Below are 20786 nucleotides of genomic sequence, written 5' to 3'. Positions count from 1 at the left end.
CAGATCCCTTGCTCAGCATTTGTAAGTGCAGTTCACTGCTGAGAGGATTTCAGATTAAGCTCTTTAAGCAACAAAGCAAGATTTCTCCTCTAAACCCCTGTTTAATCACATAATCCTGAGGGAAGACCTCTCCTCCCCTTGGGGAAAAAGAGAAGTAGGTTTGCTGAGTGAGACTTAATTTCTTTATCCTTATGTAATTGGATCGTATTTGCTGATTAAATACAGAAATAACTGCGGACAATTTGATTTTTTGATATGATTCAAAGATATCTAAGAAAAATAGATACGCCCTCCCCCCCACAAACCCCCAAGAAAAAAAACCCCACAGAGATAATGAGGAGAAATAGGGTGTTTGGTGACATCCTGTTGTAGTGGGAACCAGGGGAGCTCCATACCAGAGAGATGGTTTGGAGGGAAGGGAAGGGAAGGGGGAAGGGAAGAGGGACGGGAAGGGGGAAGGGAAGGGGGAAGGGAAGGGAAGGGAAAGGGAAAGGGAAAGGGGAAGGGAAGGGAAGGGAAGGGAAGGGAAGGGAAGGGAAGGGAAGGGAAGGGAAGGGAAGGGAAGGGAAGGGAAGGGAAGGGAAGGGAAGGGAAGGGAAGGGAAGGGAAGGGAAGGGAAGGGAAGGGAAGGGAAGGGAAGGGAAGGGAAGGGAAGGGAAGGGAAGGGAAGGGAAGGGAAGGGGGAAGGGAAGAGGGACGGTAAGGGGGAAGGGAAGGGGGAAGGGGGAAGGGAAGGGGGAAGGGAAGGGGGAAGGGAAGGGGGAAGGGAAGGGAAGGGAAGGGAAGGGAAGGGAAGGGAAGGGAAGGGAAGGGAAGGGAAGGGAAGGGAAGGGAAGGGAAGGGAAGGGAAGGGAAGGGAAGGGAAGGGAAGGGAAGGGAAGGGAAGGGAAGGGAAGGGAAGGGAAGGGAAGGGAAGGGAAGGGAAGGGAAGGGAAGGGAAGGGAAGGGAAGGGAAGGGAAGGGAAGGGAAGGGAAGGGAAGGGAAGGGAAGGGAAGGGAAGGGAAGGGAAGGGAAGGGAAGGGAAGGGAAGGGAAGGGAAGGGAAGGGAAGGGAAGGGAAGGGAAGGGAAAGGGAAGGGAAGGGAAAGGGAAAGGGAAAGGGAAAGGGGAAGGGAAGGGGAAGGGGAAGGGGAAGGGGAAGGGGAAGGGGAAGGGGAAGGGGAAGGGAAGGGAAGGGAAGGGAAGGGAAGGGAAGGGAAGGGAAGGGAAGGGAAGGGAAGGGAAGGGAAGGGAAGGGAAGGGAAGGGAAGGGAAGGGAAGGGAAGGGAAGGGAAGGGAAGGGAAGGGAAGGGAAGGGAAGGGAAGGGAAGGGAAGGGAAGGGAAGGGAAGGGAAGGGAAGGGAAGGGAAGGGAAGGGAAGGGAAGGGAAGGGAAGGGAAGGGAAGGGAAGGGAAGGGAAGGGAAGGGAAGGGAAGGGAAGGGAAGGGAAGGGAAGGGAAGGGAGGCCTTGGATGAAAAGGTCATGCCATGTTTTGGGTTAGAAAAAACCTCCAGAGGTCTCCAGCCCAACCTTCTCCTCATGCACACTCAGCCATAGGCTCAGAGCTTTGTCCCGGTGAATCCTAAAGTCCCCCAAGGATGGAGGCAGAAGGAGTGAAGCAAAACCCACCCTCTTGCTGTAGAATTAAATACTTACAATATTGAGTCCCATTTTCTGTCTCAAACTCTTCCTTTTCTACAAGCCTTTCCAAGTTTGCACAGCACTACATACATTTAATGTGATTTCAGCACATCCATATGAGGAAAACAGCTTATGTTGGTTTGAAGTCTGTTCTGTATGTTGAGTAGTTCATTGCTGCAGGTGCTCCTGCAAAGCCAATCCTTCATCCACTGGTCAGAATTTAGGATCAAAGGCTACAAAACTGTTAAGAGAGCAAGGAAGTTGTTCACGGTGCTGGTAGCTGCTCCTTCTGGAGCTCAGAGACTACAGATGGTAGTACCCACCATGAGGTGATGCAGCACTGGCACAGGGATCTAGAGGTTGTAGGGGTCTCCTCTCCTTGGAGAGCTCCAGAAACTGCCAAGATCCTGCTCACCTCAACCAGTTTGCCTGGGATACAGGGGCAAGATGTGAGCAGTGCCCATTGCCCATTACCTTTACCACCAAGGCCATGCTACCCACAGCATCACCTCCCAGCACTTCCAGGACCCCAATCTACCTGCACCTTTATCTCCTACAGAGATACAATTTCCAAGATCAGAATGATCTGTGGAGCTCATCTGCTGGGGGTGAGCCAAGGTTTGGTGGCAGGTTTAGGCTGCCATTGTTTTTAACAGCTCAGCATTCATGGTACAAGGTGATGGCTTGGCTCATGCCCAACCCAACGTCGGCTCTTCCAGCAACACACTGCTGCATCAGGAGAGCTGCACAGCTCTTTTTAAAGCAGACATCAAACAGGGGCTTTGAAGAGATCAGAGCTTTGCAAGGATTCTTCAAAAGGTTCTGAATGTTCCCCGTGTTCCCATTTAATCTTGGGAGGAGGAAAGAGAAAACGGGGAGGAGGAGGAACAAAACTGAGAAACACTTGCTGCATTGCTGAGCACGGCAGCTTGGGTATGGCAATGGACTCAGCCCATGGGGGGGGGGGGGGCAAGGCAAACACTTCCCATCCCCTCTGTAACAAAACTGGGTGCCTGGGGGCAGCTGCCAACACTGCCATCCAACCACTGACGTGTCCTCACTCTGAATAGCCAGCTATAAAATCAACGTGTGAAACGGCTTTAAATAAACCCATCCAAGACCACTCCATAAAGACACAGCTGGCTGTGCAGAGATCATTTGTTTTTTAGTGAAGCTTCACGGGATTACAATTATGAGCAATGATCATTTTGATGCACTCAGTTATTGCAGTAATAGTCAGGAAATAAATACCTGGGCCAGGCAGGCCAGACAGGAGTAAGAAAAGGAACACTCACCTACAAATTATTGTCTAAAGCTCAAGCTTTTAATATAAATATTGGCAATTTTGCCTTATTATTTTTTTTCCCTTGGAAGTACTGCCAGCACTAATGTGTTGCCAAACCCAAAACTGGGGCCAGGCTTGCAGAAGCATGCAGCTTGGCACATAGGGGTGCTCCCATGCCTGGCCCCAGGTCGGAGGAGAGCCCACATCCTCATAAGGGGTCAGGGCAGCGTGGAGCCTCGCAGCCATGGTGACAGCCAACACATCCTCCAGCCCTCAGCATCTCCTGACCCATGGGAACTGATTGCTCCCAGCCAGGATAAAGCACCCAGAGGCACCATCTACAAGCAGTGATCCTTCAGGATCCCATCTCCCATGCGTGTACTCTGGAAGTTAAAAGCAGCCCCTTCCCTTCTGGCAGCCCCAATGGTTTCTAGAACCTTATGGATCCTTCTGTTCACCTCTTACACGAACCAGATCCACCTCCAGGGGAGTCACCAGCTGTGGGTTTCCTCCTCCAGAGCCCTTTGCATACCATGTTGCAGCTTTCAGTGAAGCTCAAGTCTCCCATGTCCTGCATTTCATAAAACTCTCAAATGAGCAGGACTAGAATGTGCCTGAAGACTTGGAAGGACATGTTTGGTGCTGTGGGCATGCTGCCATCAAGGCCATTCAATGGCATGAGGTGAGGACTGTAGGGGACACAGCTGGGAGCCCCATGTGGCTGCAGTGCCACCCCTGTGGGCAGAGCACAGAGCTGGGGGACTTCAGGAAGCCCCACAAGTGCTGGTGATGTTAAGAAGATAGAAGTGACATCCTATGGTGGGCACACAGTGCTCCCTATGCTGGATATTAACATCAGTTTTCATAGCCTCGCCTTCCCACTGCTGTCCCTCCAAGGTATTTAGCACCTTTTGTAGCTTATTTGTTTAAAGAACCCGAAATGCTTTGTTCTGATTAGACTTTAGGAGTTGAAACGAGCTATTTCAGCACTACCTGTGTAAGTCAAGCAGAGCTCAGAGCACTTTTCTTTTGAAGCTGTAAGCCTGCTACCAAAGAGCAATGTTTTGTTAGCAATGTGCTAATGCCCCAGTCCAGCCACTTTTGCTTCCAAATCACTCCAGATTTCTGTAATTTGAGGATGATGTATCGTGATAGTCTGCAGGGAAGAAAAAGGAGTACATGAGAAATGCCACCATTGTGCTGAAACATGCCAAGCACCATCAGTCCCACAGGTGTAGGGTCCCATGGGGTGAATGGAGCAGGAGGGCTTCCAGCAAGACCATGAAATAGCCTTCACCAAGAGCAGGTCCTGCATGACCAGAAGCATATGGCCTTCTATAATGGCGTAACTGTGTTGGTGGACAAGGGAAGAGCCTCTGATATCATCTATCCAGACTTCAGTAAGACCTTTGACATGGCCCAGCACAACATCCCACAGCCCTGATGGCTCCTTGGGTTTTGGAGAACATCAGTGGAAGCAGCAGCAGCACGGGGAAGCCTGGGAGTGATGGAGCAGCAGCCCAGGGCACTTAACAGCAGCTTCATGTTTCCTGGGGCGCTCCCTCAAGGAAGGCAGCACTGAGCTGCTAATTATTCATGGCTTTGATGCTTTCTCTCTGATTCCCAAATAACACGTATTTAGCGCTAAGATGATTTCAGCAGCTGATCTCATCTAAGCCCCCAGCGCAGGAGGAATGCAGCCAGCAAACCCCAATCTCTGCCATGAGGAGTACAGCACTGAGCATCCCCAGAACTCCTGGACATAGGGAAAGTGGGGGTAATGCTGGCAGGATGGGGGTGGTGGGCTCTACTCATGCAGATGCCCAGGATGCTGCACTGTGGGATGCCCAATGCATTTCATAGAATTGTAGAATCATTAAAGTTGGAAAAGACATCCAAGATCATCCAGTCCGACTCCAACCCACCCCCACCATGCCTACTGACCACATTCCTCAGTGCCACGTCCCAGAACATGGTTCTTCAACACCTCCAGGGATGGTGACCCCACCACCTCCATGGGCAGCTGTGCCACTGCATCATCGCTCTTATTCAAGAATGGAGATCAAAGCATTCCCTAGTTAAAAACAATCACATGAGCATCACGTCTGAAGAAAAACTCTTTCACTGTCTCTAAGTGGTGGTTCATAAACTCCAAGCTTCTCTCTCTCCACCCCCAGTTTTCCTCTCCCAGTACTGGTGCTGCTGAGTACACCTTTGCCACCTTCCTGCAGCCCTTCTCCAGCATCTCCCAGGATGGGAGAGCATCACTTTTGGGAGAATCCATCCCAACATTGCCTTTGGGAGAGCACATCCCAGCACTGCCTTTGGGAGGACCCATGAGTAAAGCCCATGCATCACTCATGATGTGGGGTCACTGTGCCAGTGGCACCTTGTTGTCCTCAGTCTCTCCAAATAGTGATGGAGAAAATTTGTTCCTGGCTCCATTTGCAATTGATGGAATGAAGAAGATGCCCTTCCTTCAATTAATTCAGACGTCTTTTTCCTTGCCCCTCGAGGCAAGATAGCAGCTCCAACATCATAAATGATTTAGGACGGGAGCCAGATAAAGAGAAAGCTGATGGATGACAATTCTCTGTTTGGGGGATGTTTTCCAGCTGGAGATTTTTGGAAACAAATAGATTTATCCCCTTCAAGAAGCAGTGCACAGCCATGGTGTGACTCATGCTGTGAGTCAGGGAGGCAGGGCAGAAGCTGCAGTGCCCCAGCCCCAACCCTCAGCCCCTCCACTCTGGGCCTTAAGTGGTTCAATTCCATTTTGCCCAATTTGCCCTTAGGATCGACCTCCGAGGCTCCAGGACCCTGCGGTCCAGAAGCACACTGTGCCCTGGATTTGGGTAAATCTCCCCAAACCAAAGCAGGGTCAGCACTTGGGGGGCTCCTGGGGCAGCCAAGGAAGGAATTCTGCCATGCAATGCCTCTGTGATGCCAGACCTGCAGACAGACAAAGCCCAACAGTGTCTACATTCTGCAGCAGCCCCAGCAGCCATTTGTATTAAGTTGTACAACTGAAAGCTGCTCATGTAAGAGGATTGCTCTGGGATATGTGCATTGAAAGATTGACTTTAAGCACAAGGCAACGCAAGGCTAATTGCACGTGTGAATTCTGCCCAAATCTCTCTCTGTATGGCTTCCAGTTGTTAGACATGGCCCAAAAGGGACAAATAGGGACAGCTGTGGGGCTGCTCGGGACAGATTCACACTCATAGCAGGAGGGTCAGGATGGGGAGGATTAGGGGAAGGGATGGAGGAGTGCAGAGATGCAGGGAGGGTTGGGGAAAAGGCTGCTCCAAGGCAGTAAAGTCAGTGCTCAGGTACCTGCATCCCACGTCTGCTATTCTCACTCAGACTGCATTATTTCTACAAAATAAGCCTTGAACACAGCAGTTTGTAACTTGAACATTGCACAGCACTGGGGATTTCTGAGAGTTCGTGTTCTTCGCGCAGCATCCCCACCATCAAAAGTAGTGCTCAAGAGCACAGGGCTCAGAAAAAAATACAGATGTTCTGTTAACAACTTCAAATCTTTCAGTCCAGAGCTCCTAGGCTTTCAAGTGCTGCCAGCATTCCCCCCAAAGGCCAGATGTGAGCTAAATGGTGACAAACATGGCCAATAACAGAGCCACAACCGAGCGGAGGGCGAGACAGCCCCTGGTGGGAACACAACAGATCCCTCCCCAGCAAGGGGAAAGAAAGCATCCCTTCCTCACTGGTTTGTTAAGAAATCCAAGCACGATGTTTGCCTCTGCTCAGTGCTTTTGTCTGTCCACACAGCCTCCAAGCAGCTAAGCCCTAGCTCACAGATATGTGGGTGCTCTCCTCCTTTCCACCACAGGAAAGGCAGATGTTTGGCCATGCTGTACTTTTGATCTTACATTAACATCCCCTCTTAGAGCATCTTGTGCAGTAATGACACGTGCAGGTGGCCTAGGAGAAATCACTCTTTTATTTTCTTTCTGTTTTAGAATCACTTTTTAACAGGTGAACAAATGAGGTTCTTCTACAAACAGTTACCATCTCAGGAGCACTCCCACCAAAAACACACAAGCTCCACAAATGGCTGCCTGAAGGTGCTTACAGACCTGGACAGTGTGGTCAGAGTGATGCTGGCACCTCTGGGGCTTGCTTTGAGTCCCCACTACTTCCCATCAGTGGAAGTGCTGGGGCTGCAGCCTGCAGGGACATTGTGTGAACCGAATGGCACGAGGATGGTGATTTTCCCAACAGCAAACCACCCCCTCCCTCACTTTAAATACAATTTTCCAGCTAGACCACAACATCCAACAGAGCGCAAGGCATGAGCCTCTGACAGCAGCCTCCAGGAATGGGGCAGTGGACCACGGGGCTGGATGTTACCCCTCTGTAAGAAGAATTGGTTTCCAGACACAAAGGAACTCAATTGGGATCAGTTTGCACTTACATCGGGTTGACACCCTCCACCCATGGTGATGCTGTGTCGTGGTTTTGACTGTGGTAGATGTAATTTTCTTCTTAGTAGCTGGTATGGTGCCGTGTTTTGCCATTTTTGGATATTCTCTCACCATTATTTTCCCTTCCTTTTCAGTCCTATTAAGTTGCCTTTATCTCAACCTAAAAGTTTTACCTTTTCCAGGTCCTCCCATGCTGCTGACTGGCACAGGGAGAGAGAAGGCAGCCTTCCACTGAGCCCCACGTGGCCCCCTGCAGATAATTCCACTCCAACCAGCTGGAATATGCACGCTGCCAAAACCATAATGCTGGAAAGTATTTGCACAGGTATCACAAGTTGCACACAGTATTGATAGGGCTGCTGCCACTGACACCATTCCAAAGCCTCAGCTTTTGGGGGATCAGATAGAGCTTCTCAGTGATTGGTATGAGTGCTCAAAACAGATAAATGTGCTGTTGTTGGTACAGTGATACCTAAAGCAAGGCCTGCAGCCTCACCTGCACAGACACTGCTGGAGGGGTTACATCCCTTTCACACTTACACTCGTGGATGCAGAGCTCTGAGCTGCTGGGCTGGGCTCACCCAGCTGCAGGGATCTCACACACCACCCCCTTCTGCTCTGCCAGTCAACACACGCACCACTCATCAGAGATAAAGAGCATTATAAATATTTCTAAGCAAGAAACTCTAAAAAACAGGAAGGCAGGGTTCAACAGAAGCTCTACCCTCCTCAATATCAAACTTCAGAAAGTCTATGTGAACAAGTTTGGAAATGGAGACCAACGCTCAGCCTGAAGATGGGCCATGCCCACCCAGCCATCAGCACCCAGAGACGTCTCTCACTTTGCCTCTCCGCTGGTATCTCACGTCCAAGGGATCGAAGCCACGTTGGCTGGACCCAAAGAGCGCCCAGTGTGGAGTCCTGGCTGTGTAGTCTGTGGCTGTGAAGGTCTGTGTGCCCCCACTGTCCACGTGTGCCTTCACCAGCTCTTGGAAGCGCTCGTAGTCGATCCACGTGCACCAGTCACCATTGATCTTGAACTGAGGAAAGAGCATATAGAGTTAGGTCAGGGGATGCTGGGTGCAGATTAAACTGTGTACTCAGCTGCAGTCTTTTCCCAACCACATTAAGGTCCACGTGAAGCCACCCAGAAGCTCCTGAAGACAAATGCTTTGAGAGGAAAAAGAAAAGCCTTCGGGTAGACATGTAACAGGAGCTCACTGCTTCTGAGCTACACTTCACCCACGAGGTCTCACAAAGCACACGCAGCACAAAACAACCACTTTCACTACAGCTTTGGGTACTTAGCACAGCTCCTACCAGCAGGTAACTTCAGGAAGGTTTGCCTGGTTGGTGCTTTGCCTCAACCTTCCATGTGTCCTTCCGTCCTTTCAGGCTCTGAGCACTGCTGGAGCCATGGGGGTCTGTGAGCATCACAGGGAGATGGACCACATGGCCTTTAAGGTCCCTTCCAGCTCAGTTTGCAACTCCAAGCATCAGCTTCTACCCAATTCTCAGCTCCACTTTGCAAACTCCCACAGGAGCAACAATGGAGCCACGTGCTTTTAAGGAAAGGATTTGGGCGATTTCTGAAAGGGGCAGGAGGGCTGCATTTGGGAGTGGGGAAAGATAAAGAGTTTTAAAGACACGAATCCTCTTCCCATGCAAAGATGTTAAGAATTGCTTATTTTGACAAGTTGGAGCTACATTTGTCTCCCAGACCCGCTCTGCTAATTTAGCAACAGCCCTGACTGAATCCTCAATTAGGATTTATCCGAGCTAAGAGCTTATTATGCACTTCATCCAAAAAAAAAAAAAAAAAAAAAAAAGAGGGAAAACATACCGACTCCCTGCTTTTTTTGAAACCTGATGGTTATGCATTTAAATGGCACTTGACTTTCTGCCCAAGAGCTAAAAGCTTTTTTGGTTGGAAAAACTGCTGATACCTGCAAAATCACGAATCCAGCCTTGCCAATGTTCATCTGTTGCTGTGCAATTGCAGTGAGCTCTCGCAGGAGGAGTCCCTGCACAGGGCAGGGATGCGGGGCTGCAGGGCAGCAGGGAGCAAAAAGCCTCCAGCACCCAGGACCTGAGGCTCTCATCACAAGGCAGAGCTGCTTAGCACGCAGCCAGTGGTTCAGTTCATTGCCATGATGACAGACTCAAGGCCAGCTAAGAGAAACCTTTCACACAAAGAACAGAAACGCAGCTCAGACCTGAGATTGGCTGAGGAGGTCATTCTGGAGAGGCTGCTTCCTCAAAAATCCCTGGGATGCTCTCATCTCAGGAGGGGAGGGGACCCTGCAGCACCCTTCACAGAATCACAGAATCACAGAATCACAGAATGACCTGGGTTGGAGGGGACCTCAAGGATCATGTAGTTCCAACCCCCCTGCCTAGCAGGGCCACCAAACATACACCTTTACTAGATCAGGTTGCCCAGAGCCTCGTCCAACCTGGTCTTGAACACCTCCAAGGACGGGGCATCCACAACATCCCTGGGCAGCCTGTTCCAGGACCTAACCACCCTCCTAGTAAAAAACTTCCCCCTAACATCCAACCTAAATCTTCCCTCTTTTAACTTAAAACCATTTCCCCGTGTCCTGCTATTATCAGCCCTTATGAAGAGTTTACTCCCCTCCTGGGAGTAAGTTCCCTTCAGATATTGAAAGGCTGCAATGAGGTCGCCCCGCAACCTTCTCTTCTCCAGGCTGAACAAACCCAACTCCCTCAGCCTGTCCTCATAGGGGAGGTGCTCCAGCCCCCTGATCATCTTCGTGGCCCTCCTCTGGACCCTTTCCAAAATCTCCATGTCTTTTTTGTACTGAGGGCTCCACACCTGAACACAGTACTCCAGATGGGGCCTCACAAGAGCAGAGTAGAGAGGGACAATCACCTCCCTATCCCTGCTGACCACCCCTCTCCTGATGGAGCCCAGGATCCCATTTGCTTTCCGGGCTGCCAGAGCGCACTGCTGGCTCATGTTAAGTTTCTCATCTATCAGGACCCCTAGGTCTTTCTCTGCCGAGCTGCTCTCAAGGACAACTCCCCCCAGCCTGTACAGGTGCCTGGGGTTCTTCCGGCCCAAGTGCAAAACCTTGCACTTTGCCTTATTGAACCTCATTAGGTTCACCCGAGCCCAGCTTTCCAGCCTGTCAAGGTCCCTCTGAATGGCCTCCATTCCCTCCACCGTATCGACTGCACCACTCAGCTTGGTGTCATCAGCAAACTTGCTGAGGGTGCACTCCATTCCCTCATCGATGTCATTAATAAAGATGTTAAAGAGCACCGGTCCCAAGACAGACCCTTGAGGGACACCGCTCGTTACCGGCCTCCACCTGGACATAGAGCCATTGACCACCACCCTCTGTCTGCGGCCTTTCAACCAATTGCTTATCCGTAACTCCGTAACCCTTCACCTGCAGACAAAGCTGCAGTTGGATGCCTATGCCATGCAGAGGGGCTGAGATGAGGTTCTGCTGCACAGCCCATGGTGCCCCAGCTGCAGAACGTGGGTGCTCAGCCCCATCCTCAAAGGGCAGAGATGCTGCATCCCTCCCAGTCCCAGCAGAATATCACTGCTGGGGGAAACACTGCCTTGTAGGGGGTGGGAGCCCGAAATGTGCTCCTGGGAGACAACGAGATGCTTTCTCCTTTCCAAAGCAAACTGTTCTCTTTCTGTTGTGCCACAGCTGTACTTCACTACGCTATCAGTTCCTACAACCTTCAACGAGGCCAGCAGCAGAAAGGGGTAAAGCTGAACATCTCCCACACTGAAACTTCTTCCGTGGGGCAGGTGGGGCCACATCCACCAGGAGAACACAGGGAAGCACAGCACCACATGCAGCACCAAACCCTGCCCCAAACACCCCTGCACCCAGGAGACAGCACATTGCAGGTCCTCACCCTTGGGAGTAAAACTGTACACGTGCCCTCTGGAGGACAAAACCCCTCTCTGGATGGAGCTGGTCCTTTCCACTGCTCTCTGTGGCCACAGCAGCTCCCAACATCCAAGCCAACTCCCCAGGCTTGTGCTAACCCCATCTATCCTGAACCTTGGCTGGGTCACATATGGGAGACATCACACTGTTTGCTCTGTGTCCAGGCACAGCAGCACACCAAGGCTGCTCCCCCCGCTGACTGAGCGAAGGCTGCCTGGGTTTTGCTACAAAAGCAGATCAAATGATATTAAATATTTTTTTTTTTTTTACTGCTGCGATACCACAGCAGTATAACACAAAGAAATGGGGGCCATCCCTCACATGTGTCATGGAAACCATTTACTTCTGTGAAGGAATGAAAACCAGACCAATATAGGGCGGGGTGGAACAGTCTCAATGGCCCACAAGATTTACAGATGGGGTTTTAACAATTTTATGATTATTCCGCAGATAATGAAAGATTTAAGGCTCAACACTGTTTCACAACAGCCATATAACAGGCACTGGTGTTAGCTCACAGTAACGCAGCGGGGCGTTTTATTGAATTCTTCGCTACCTGGTTAAGCCTTTTAAGGTGACAAACACATCGGGGAAAGACAAACAGTTGGAACCCTCCCCTGGTGTTTTTTCCTTAAGTTAGCATCATAAAATGAGCAGTAAAGCTTCTTCAAGAGGCGCTGAGGCTGTGCTGTCTGCAAAGGGATAGCCAGCATCTCCCTATGGCTTGGAGGCAACACTGGGGCTGGTGCTTGCTGTCCCCAAAGCCCTCGTCTCCATGTCCCCAAGGTCCCAACGTGGGTTCCTCCATCCAGGATCACAGAAGGGCTTAGGTTGGAAGGGACCTTGAAGCTCCAACCCCCATTGTGGACAAGGCTGCCAACAAGCAGCAGAACTGCCCAGCATCCCATGCAGCCTGGCCCTCACACCATGCTGGTGCCCAGCAATACAAAACCTGATTTCTGCAGGTCTAATGGTACGGGAGAAATGAGAGAAGGAGACAATGAGGGGGGAACTCGTTGTGGCCTTATAGTCAGCTGAAAGCAGACAGAGATTGGGGTCAGACAGCTGCGCCCACGCTGAGCATCACCTCCATGCTACCAAGTGCTGAGAGCACTTTATGTGCAGCTGTTCCACAGCACAACGCAGAGCTGCAGCACTATGGGTACATTCACAATGGTGGATATGAACAGGACGTTTCTTTAAATCAACCTCTGCAGAACGTTTGGAGCTGTTTGTTTAGTCTGTGCAGAGAGGAGTTCTCGCCACATAAACCCATCAACATTCGTGACGAAGAGCCACACTACACAGTTCCTACCAACCTACCTGAATAAACAATTTGGGGGGCTAAAGATGTATGGGACGCTTTACTGCGTTCACCCAGACATGTGATTACCAAGAAATAAACGTGGAGTTGATGTAAAATGATGAAATAGAGAAGAGAGGTGGAAATGGTGACACAAAACACCAATGCTGAGGGATGGAAATTGGCCAGAGCCCACAGAGCTTGTCCTAACAAGGACAGTGCTGCATTCCCCTTGGAGGAAAACAGGCTGAATGGCAGCTCCTCTGCACCATCACTCTTCTCATTCCCTATGAGACAAGTGTGTCCCCAGGTCAGGATGGTCCAGCATGTGGAGCATCAGTGGGGAGCAGGGCTGGTCCTGCCTTGGCTCTTTGGCTGCTTGCAGCTGCATGGGCAAACGCACAGACCTTGTGATGCAACAGATGGATCCTTCCCTGCGCACAGGCTCTGTGTTTAACAGCTCAACACAGCAGTTTTATACGCAGCTTAAAGACTGCACAAAGACCCATCAGTGGCGAGCAGGGAAAACAGGGCACGGCTGCAGCGATGCAGGAGGATGTGTAGATCCCTTAACAGCTTTTCTACTTCCAATTCCCAGCATTTAAAAAATAAAAACTGGTCACGGCCAATACTTCAAACAACACTTGTTCTGCTTTGCACACAGCGTGAAACATTAAAGAGCCTTTTGCAAGAGCAGATCTCAGCAGCAGAGCTGCAAGGCTGGCAGCACGGATTCTTCCTTCCTTACTCTACACTTCTATGTCCCATCCCAACAACTACAACGAACCTGGTGCTGGCTCTGCTCCTTAGTGTTTGGAAGGGATGAGGCCTTCTGCCCTACTGCAGCTTCCCCAACAAACTGCTGCTCCATCCACAAAGGCTGCTGGGTTCCCTGCTTCTCGTTGTTAAGGGAAGCAGTGCGTTCAGAGCCTGCAGCACAACACACCCTGTGCTGTCTGGGCCTTGAAAATCACAGAGGTATTGAAAAAGCCAACACTACTCCCCCTCCATTTTTATCCCTCAAGAAGAAAAAAATCTTTGGAAAGGCAGACAGGTATCTCCAGTCTGTATTCCAGCATCCTCCCTTGCTGAGCCGCAATAGATCCTTTTCCTGGTAATGAAAAGGCACTCTTCTGGGGAGATGGAATGGGACTTTGTGCTTCTGCACTTAAGAAAGTGGGGTTTCTTTTTATTCCTTTGGCTTTCAGTTCCTCCCTTCCATATTTATGATCTCGAAAGTCAAACTTAGGGCTGTGTGTTTCCCAGCACCCACACAGCTCTCTGCCAGGGGTGTGGGCTGCATCCCACTGCAAATCTCATCGATCCGCAGGACATCCGGCTTGGAATAAGGAAATAATTCTGTCTAGGAGTGGCCACGCTGAAGCCAACACCAATCACTATTTTCCTCGTGCATTCTCAATGCCACCAGAGAGCAGGGCCACTCACTGAACCCCGCTCCACTGCAGCACATCAGTCCTGAAGAGACTGCACAGAGAACCTGTCTGCAAACCAGATGTGGTGGGGCACGTGCACATCTGGATCTTCCATAACACACTGAGGCCGTGGGCTGTCTAGACGGTGCAGCTGGGCTCTTGCATGCAGGAAGAATTTAAATATCACAGACACAGAGGCAGAGCAAGGCTGGGATGGGACGGCCCTACTGCTGCCTCCAGGGCTGGGTCTGTGAGGCCTGACCTTTACAGTTCCCTTGCTGAGGGGCACAGCCCCACTTTCAGCCCCACGTCACTTTTCAGGGCTGCTTTGAAATGTTTGAGAGCTCTGGGGTCTCAAAAGAGGAGAGGTGTGGGGTGATGCTCCATGGATGTGCTGCTCAGGGAGGAGGTCCCACTGCCCATGTGCAACACAGCTCAGGGTTTCCTACTGCTGCTCTGTGCCTGGAAGGGGGACAGCCAGAAAATCATCCCTATTATCACAGTCCTGAGCTCCTTCATGTAAACCTGAAGACAGATGATCATTTCAATAAACACAACAACTCCTGCACCCTCATACAGGGGCGTTACTGACTGCACACACCAGCACCATGCGACTGCAATGAGTACTTTTGCCACTACAAAGCTCTCTGAAGTCAAACAAATAATTCATTATGCTATTACATGCAGTTTCTCATCTAATTAAGGCTCACAATTATTTAGGGCTCCCTTTACTCAACGGCAAAAGTGACAGAACTGGAATCATTCCAGGAAAGAAAATAAAGGAGAAATACTGTATTAATCCTAAACAGGGTCATACAGCTTGCTAAAAACTAAAATCTTCCTCTTTTTTCATTACCAACTGTAACCTCAAGAGCTGGGTAGGAGAAATTAGGCTAATTAAGTTACAAAACAGGAGGTTGCAACTGACCCATCTGCAGCACACAGCCCCAGTGCAGGAGATGGAAAACCCTGCAGAGCTGCAGCCACGCTGGGATGTGGGATTGTGGCCCCAGACACTCGTGGGACCCCTCCTCTGCTTCTATTTATTACATCTAATCATGTGTGAGTTGTTCTAAAGAACAGGCTCCTTATTGCAGGGTTTTTTTTTTAATTTTTAATCTGTGCCTGCTGCTGAGCTGAACAACTCATCTGCCAATTACACCGGCGCTGCATCCAGACGGTTTTAATTCCTGTGGATGAAAAATGGATTACTTTAGCAGAGCTGTGATCTCCTTTTAATAACTAACAGATCAAGCACAGCGCAGCCACCTTCCTATTTGGAAAGGGTGAAACAAAAGTCCAAACCTGTGAGACGTCACAGCACAGCCAGGCTGTGCTGTGGATACTGAGACACGTCCTGCCATGGGCAGCGACCCTGTTCTGTGTGCACTGCAAGCAGCAGGATGGGGTATGGATAACACCAATGTAAACCTTGGGATAACAAGCACATTTACCAGGTTGGACAGGGCCCTGAGCAGCCTGCTCTAGTACCAGATCTGGAGGTTGGTGGCCCTGTATGTGGCAGGGGGGTTGGAACTTGATGATCCTCCCTTCTAACCCAAGCCATTCTATGACTGGATCTGGGAGGCAGGGTCACAGGGACAGCTCGCACTCTCCAAATGATTCTCAAGGCAGGAAGGGAATAAGAAGCGATGGACTATTTTTCTCTAATGTAACCCTTGTTAGGCAATCTGCAGCTGGTAGTTAAGTGCTTCCTTTTCCTCCCTAAATATAGACGAAATGCTCAGCGTGGAACAACATCAGTGCCTTTCACCCAGCCTCGAGCATCCCACAAGTGCAGCAGGGATGTCAAGTCCCTGCGTCCCACCAGAGCCCAAGGGCAGTGCTGGAAAATGGGCAGGAGAAGATTGAATTGGTGTCTGCTGGAGAGATCTCTTGGCTGATGGAGTGACAAGCACCGCTGAGCAGACCGCCATCTCCTCCCCCCATTTCCACCCAAAGCACATGAGCAGGTGCCAACCAACAACTCTCCCAAAGTCAAGGAGATGGGGCTGCAATCAAGCTGTGTTATGACGTGTCCAGACACACCAGCACCAGAGTTCCAAATTATTACTATCAGTATTGTTTGAAAACCTCCAATCTCAGATGGAGCAGAACCCAGCGAAATAAATCACATAGTTAACTGATTTTTATTACCTTTTTCCTGCAACTCCTTAACTCTTTAAAGACACCTTTGATTTTGCAATTACTCACCGCAGTTTGATCCTTCCCAGAGCACACGTTTTCTGCAAATAATATACACTGACAAATTTTATTCTCCACTGGAGCCTGAAATTCTGAATTAAATGTAATAGAAATAAATTTATTTTTTATTAGTTGTTTTAGTACCAAGTATAGATTGTTTCCAAAAGACGCCCCCTCCTAATGGCTTTGGAAAGCAAAGCAGCTGTTGAATTCCTCCTGGGCTGGTATCAATCTGTGCTTGTTACTAACGGTGTTACTTGAATTATGCATCAATAAGTGAGGTGGCAATCTGTTTCCTTTCTTTCCCTGGGCCTTGCACCTCAGAGAAGAATTATTTGCATTTGCACAGGCACAGTTGCCAGTGGCAACAACCAAGAGACTGTAAAAAAAGCAACCCGAAGGTGACTTGAAACAAAGAAAGTGCCAGGTGTCAATGCTTTACTCTGCTCCTTTACAGCTGTTCCCATAAAGCAGCAAACCAAGGAAACAAAGTTTTGCAACTGGGCAGAAGTTTTCAACAATGGGATTCTACTTGTTTCAACACACTGACTCAACCTATTTCAGACCTTCTGCAAGCAGTGATTTTAACCAGTTCCCCCCTGTGTGTATTGGGGTTTGGTCAGAAGTGTGTCGTGTGTAAACTAAAACCACATCCCCAGTCAAGCAAGGGGAGACAGAGAGCACATGACTTCAGCAAATAGGAGCAAAGCATGTGCAAAGCAAAACCACTGCAATTAGCACAGTGCCTGCTCCACCTAGATTGCATGTTACTCATTTCTTATCTTTCTATTATGCTCAGAAAGCCAAGTTGCACTTGGGATTTTTCAGATCCTGCATCCTTTAAAATGACTTACTTTTTGGCATTTCACTTGCATTTCGAGTTGTGCTGGTGTTCAGGAAGGAGCCCAAATTTAAGGCACATTTTACACACCTGGGCTGTGAGACACATGTGGCCTGCAAAGCTCCCTGGACATGAAGGCTGCCACCAGACAGCAGCTCCACAACCTCTTCTCCACCATCAGGGTGGAGAAACAGCTTTGCAGTAAAGCAGCTCCAATTCAACAGAGGCAAGCAGACGGTGTTAACATCCATCTATCAATCTGTTTTTTGTTAAAATTACCTCTCCAAAAGAAGAAAAAGAAGTTATTCTGGCTCTGATTGAAGAGTAAGGAGATGTAGAGCTCTGGTAGGTGCTGGAAAGAGGAGGAATAACACAGCCCTAACCTCATCTGAAGCATCACTTCCCTACTGAGCTGTGTACACCACTACAAAACATGGTGAAAAAAAATTAGGAAATAAGACAAAATCAGCTGACCCAACGTGGTTTCATAGAATCACAGGACTTGCTCTTACCTTTCTCAAAACACAAGGCAGAGAGTATGATGAAGCACAAGTGATACCGCAACGAGCTCTTCCTGGGCCTGTTATACGTTTCTTCCTTACACTGCTGTGGCCATGCTGTGACCTACCACCACCCCCTGAAGCCTTGCAGTGGTTCCATGAGCCCTCTCTGCAATACCCACTGTGCATTTCCATGCCTTCCCCTACAAAGATTCAGCTTAATGCTGGAGAGGAAAAGCAGTCGGAAGAAGGCAAATGCACATCCCTCCAAGGTCTCACACCTGGCACGGAGGACTCTCACCTTTTTGTGAGCTATCAGGAGGCAGTTGGAGTGCTCGTGCTCACAGGCGATGCCGTAGTCTGGGAGGAGCTGGGTCAGCTCCTGGACGAAGTGCACGACCTCCTCGTGCCAGGGGACGTTGGCCATGGTGAGGCTGCTGGCCGAGCTGTCACCGCAGTATGTCACTCCCTGGGGAGAAACAAGGGGACAGTCAGTGGTGAATCAATGCTTCAAGGTCAGGGCTGTTTTGCCCTCCCTTGTGGAAGATAACGTAGATTCAGGGACAGCCTCAAACCTGGCTGTCCCTTGGTGTGCTGGGAGCAGCGTGCTCAGCCTTCCCCAGCGGTGGTGCCCACGCAACAAGACCCAAGGAAGCACAATCTGGGCTGTGTGCTTCTGCAGCTGACACACGGCACATGTAGAGCAAAGCACTCAACATTCCTCACTTGTTTGGATCTGGAGATCACAAGGTTCTTCCCAACTATTCATCTTTTTGTAGACAGAATAGGATCCTCCCACCTTCGTGTAAGGAAGGCATTAGAAAATCGTTGTGCCTCCAGGTGCCCAAGGGCAGAGCCCTATGGGGCAGCAAAGCCAGAGCTGGCAGAGACGTGGCTCAGTGGGAGAAAGGAGCAGCTTGAGCCAGGAGCATGAAGACACCCTTCCAAAGCAAGCAAGGAAAAGACATCTGCAAGCAGAAGTTGGAAGCCTGAGCAGACAAAGTGGCTGCTAACTTCGGGCTCTTCACTTTGAGATCTGCTGTTATTTTAATTTGCAGATCTGATCACTTGAATGTCCTCAATCACTGATTTAAATCTTAGTCGTGCCCTCAATTTCACTTCTGCTTTACTCCATCTCTAATTGCATTAGTGAAATCCTCCTACATTAGCTCAGTAGTGCACAGCTTGCTGAAGTGTGGTTTCTCTTATTTCTGCCGTTCCTGATACAATGAGCTGCAGGCTGACGGGGCTGGCTCTGCCTGCCCTATCACAGCACAGGTCACAAGCTCATTAGGAAGCATGGCTCTGCTTCCAGACAGAAGCCCAGGTCCCCTGAACTCATCACCTCCATTCCCTGGCTCTGCTGTTTTATTCCAAGCACAAAATCCCATCAAGCACGGGTCTTTACAACAGAGCACACACGATTTTATGGATGATTCTGTTCAGCATTCTCATGTTTTCCCTCTGAAGAACACTTCCACCTCTCCTATGTGGCATCTGTGCCCATGTCACGTTTATGGTACCTGCTCCCAGGACCTCATTCAGCAACATTAAAGTCAAACACGCCACATCCAGCAATAAACACAGACAGATCCTTTGCAAACACAACTGGAGCAAGGTGAACCATGCTGCAGGGCAGACGCTTAAAGAGAGTTACAAAGAAACAGATTCACACTGATTAGGGTCTGTACAGGTTTTAGAAGCAATTACTTTCTCCCTTAAATTCACAATGGCCCTCCTCTATCAATCCACCCAAGCAAGGGATATTAAAGCTGTGCCATAACTCAGGGCTGAGGCAGGAGCAGGTTGGCTGTGCACAACAGCAGACGAGTCAGGGGAGCACTACATAGGGAAGCACATTCATTTTCTGAGCCTGGATCTAAAAGTCTGAAAAAGACTTTAAGTGTTCTCATATGTGAGCAGCAACTGACAGGATATGTACCTGCAAGGTCCAGCTCCATACAGCAGCCTTGTCCCTCGCTCGTTATGCAGACAATGATTGGAGCAGCATGAAAAAACGGCTGACTTACAGAGGGGGAAGATTCTGAGGAAGCTACAACATGACTCATTCTTTTAATAAACTTCAAAAGATATCATTTACAAGGAAAGAAAGCACAGTGGCAAATGGAATAACGAAGTGCTCGGGTGGCTGATTAATGCCTGCGCACAAATCAATGAAAATCAGCTTAGCAGCACACCAAATGAAAGCATGTCAGCTTTCAACTTCCCCAACTTCTTAAAACTTGAGTTAATTAAGAGCACTGATACCACTTAAAGGATGCAAACAGTTGATTAGGGCGGTTATATTTGTCAGTAATACACGGAGACAGTTCTTAAGACCTCAAGTATTAAAAAGGAAACCATTCTCTTGCACACCCCAGTGCTTATGCCAAATTCCCTGCGGTAGAAACATCAGTGCTGCTGCCTCTTCATTACTCCTTAATACTGTTCTTTAGCATCTTTGTCACGGCACGCAGCTTTGGACAAACGCCTGCAAATGCAGAAGCCTTTGGAAAGCACCTCAGATGTTCCTGGTTACGTTGGTGGGAACGCACAGCACCATGCATGCAAGGAATTCACTCCTGCTGTAACAGAGGAAGGAGTGCACAACGCCTCCAAGCAGCCTTCCCAACTGAACTGCTGACTGAGGGAATGCATCATTATTTTTGTTTTGTTTTCTTACTACTCCAAGCACACAAATTATACATGTGCTCAATTGAGGCTTCCGTGAATTGACAGCAGCAGAGCGTTGGCTGAGTGCCTCTGGACTGCAGAGCTCCAGGAGCAGGGCAGCCCTGCCCCGAGACAAGCATAAAAGGCCTCAAATGAGATGTTGATACATCATACACCCTGCAATAAAAATGCTTATGATTCGAGCATCAGCACCATCCAAATTACATACACAAGCTCTCATGCATGTCTGCTCCTTGCTGGAACGGATTTGGCCTCGTTGGCTGCTCTCTGTTTTTAATAGTCACTTTCAGGATGATGGAACAAAGGACGTTACTTTATTTGTGTCAGTTAAATCTGAAGAGCAGGGATGGCAATGGTTAGTTCTGCAGCGTAACCCCAACATTCATCACCAGCCCTCCAGACACGCTGCACATCCCTGAAATCTGTGCTCCAGCAGCCCACAGATCTGCACTGACTTCCTTCAGGCCCAAGCAGTGCTGTGTAGAAGCCGAGCTCTGAAATGCTGGATGAAAACT

At 49.5% G+C, this 20786-nt stretch overlaps 1 protein-coding gene across 4 annotated transcripts in view; it reads right to left on the bottom strand.

Moving 5' to 3' along the window:
* Window positions 1–6477: 6477 nt before the first annotated feature.
* LOC116228206 (S-adenosyl-L-methionine-dependent tRNA 4-demethylwyosine synthase TYW1-like) overlaps window positions 6478–20786 on the bottom strand; it is a 78662-nt gene continuing 64353 nt past the window's right edge. For 3 of the 4 annotated variants that reach the window (XM_031591918.2, XM_031591919.2, XM_090122776.1), the window contains exons 15-16: window positions 17879–18046; window positions 6478–8394 (exon numbers count right to left, since the gene is read on the bottom strand). In XM_031591918.2, the coding sequence (XP_031447778.2) occupies window positions 8173–8394; window positions 17879–18046 (390 nt within the window). In that variant the 3' untranslated portion in view covers window positions 6478–8172. Of the gene's footprint in view, window positions 8395–10770; window positions 15222–16245; window positions 16329–17878; window positions 18047–20786 lie in introns of those variants that run through there. The other variant, XM_031591920.2, reaches the window with a different exon arrangement.

Source organism: Phasianus colchicus, chromosome 21 (genome assembly GCF_987193195.1).
Source record: "Phasianus colchicus chromosome 21, bPhaCol1.hap1.1, whole genome shotgun sequence".
NCBI lineage: Eukaryota > Metazoa > Chordata > Aves > Galliformes > Phasianidae > Phasianus > Phasianus colchicus.
This window is presented reverse-complemented; position numbering and strand designations above follow the sequence as displayed.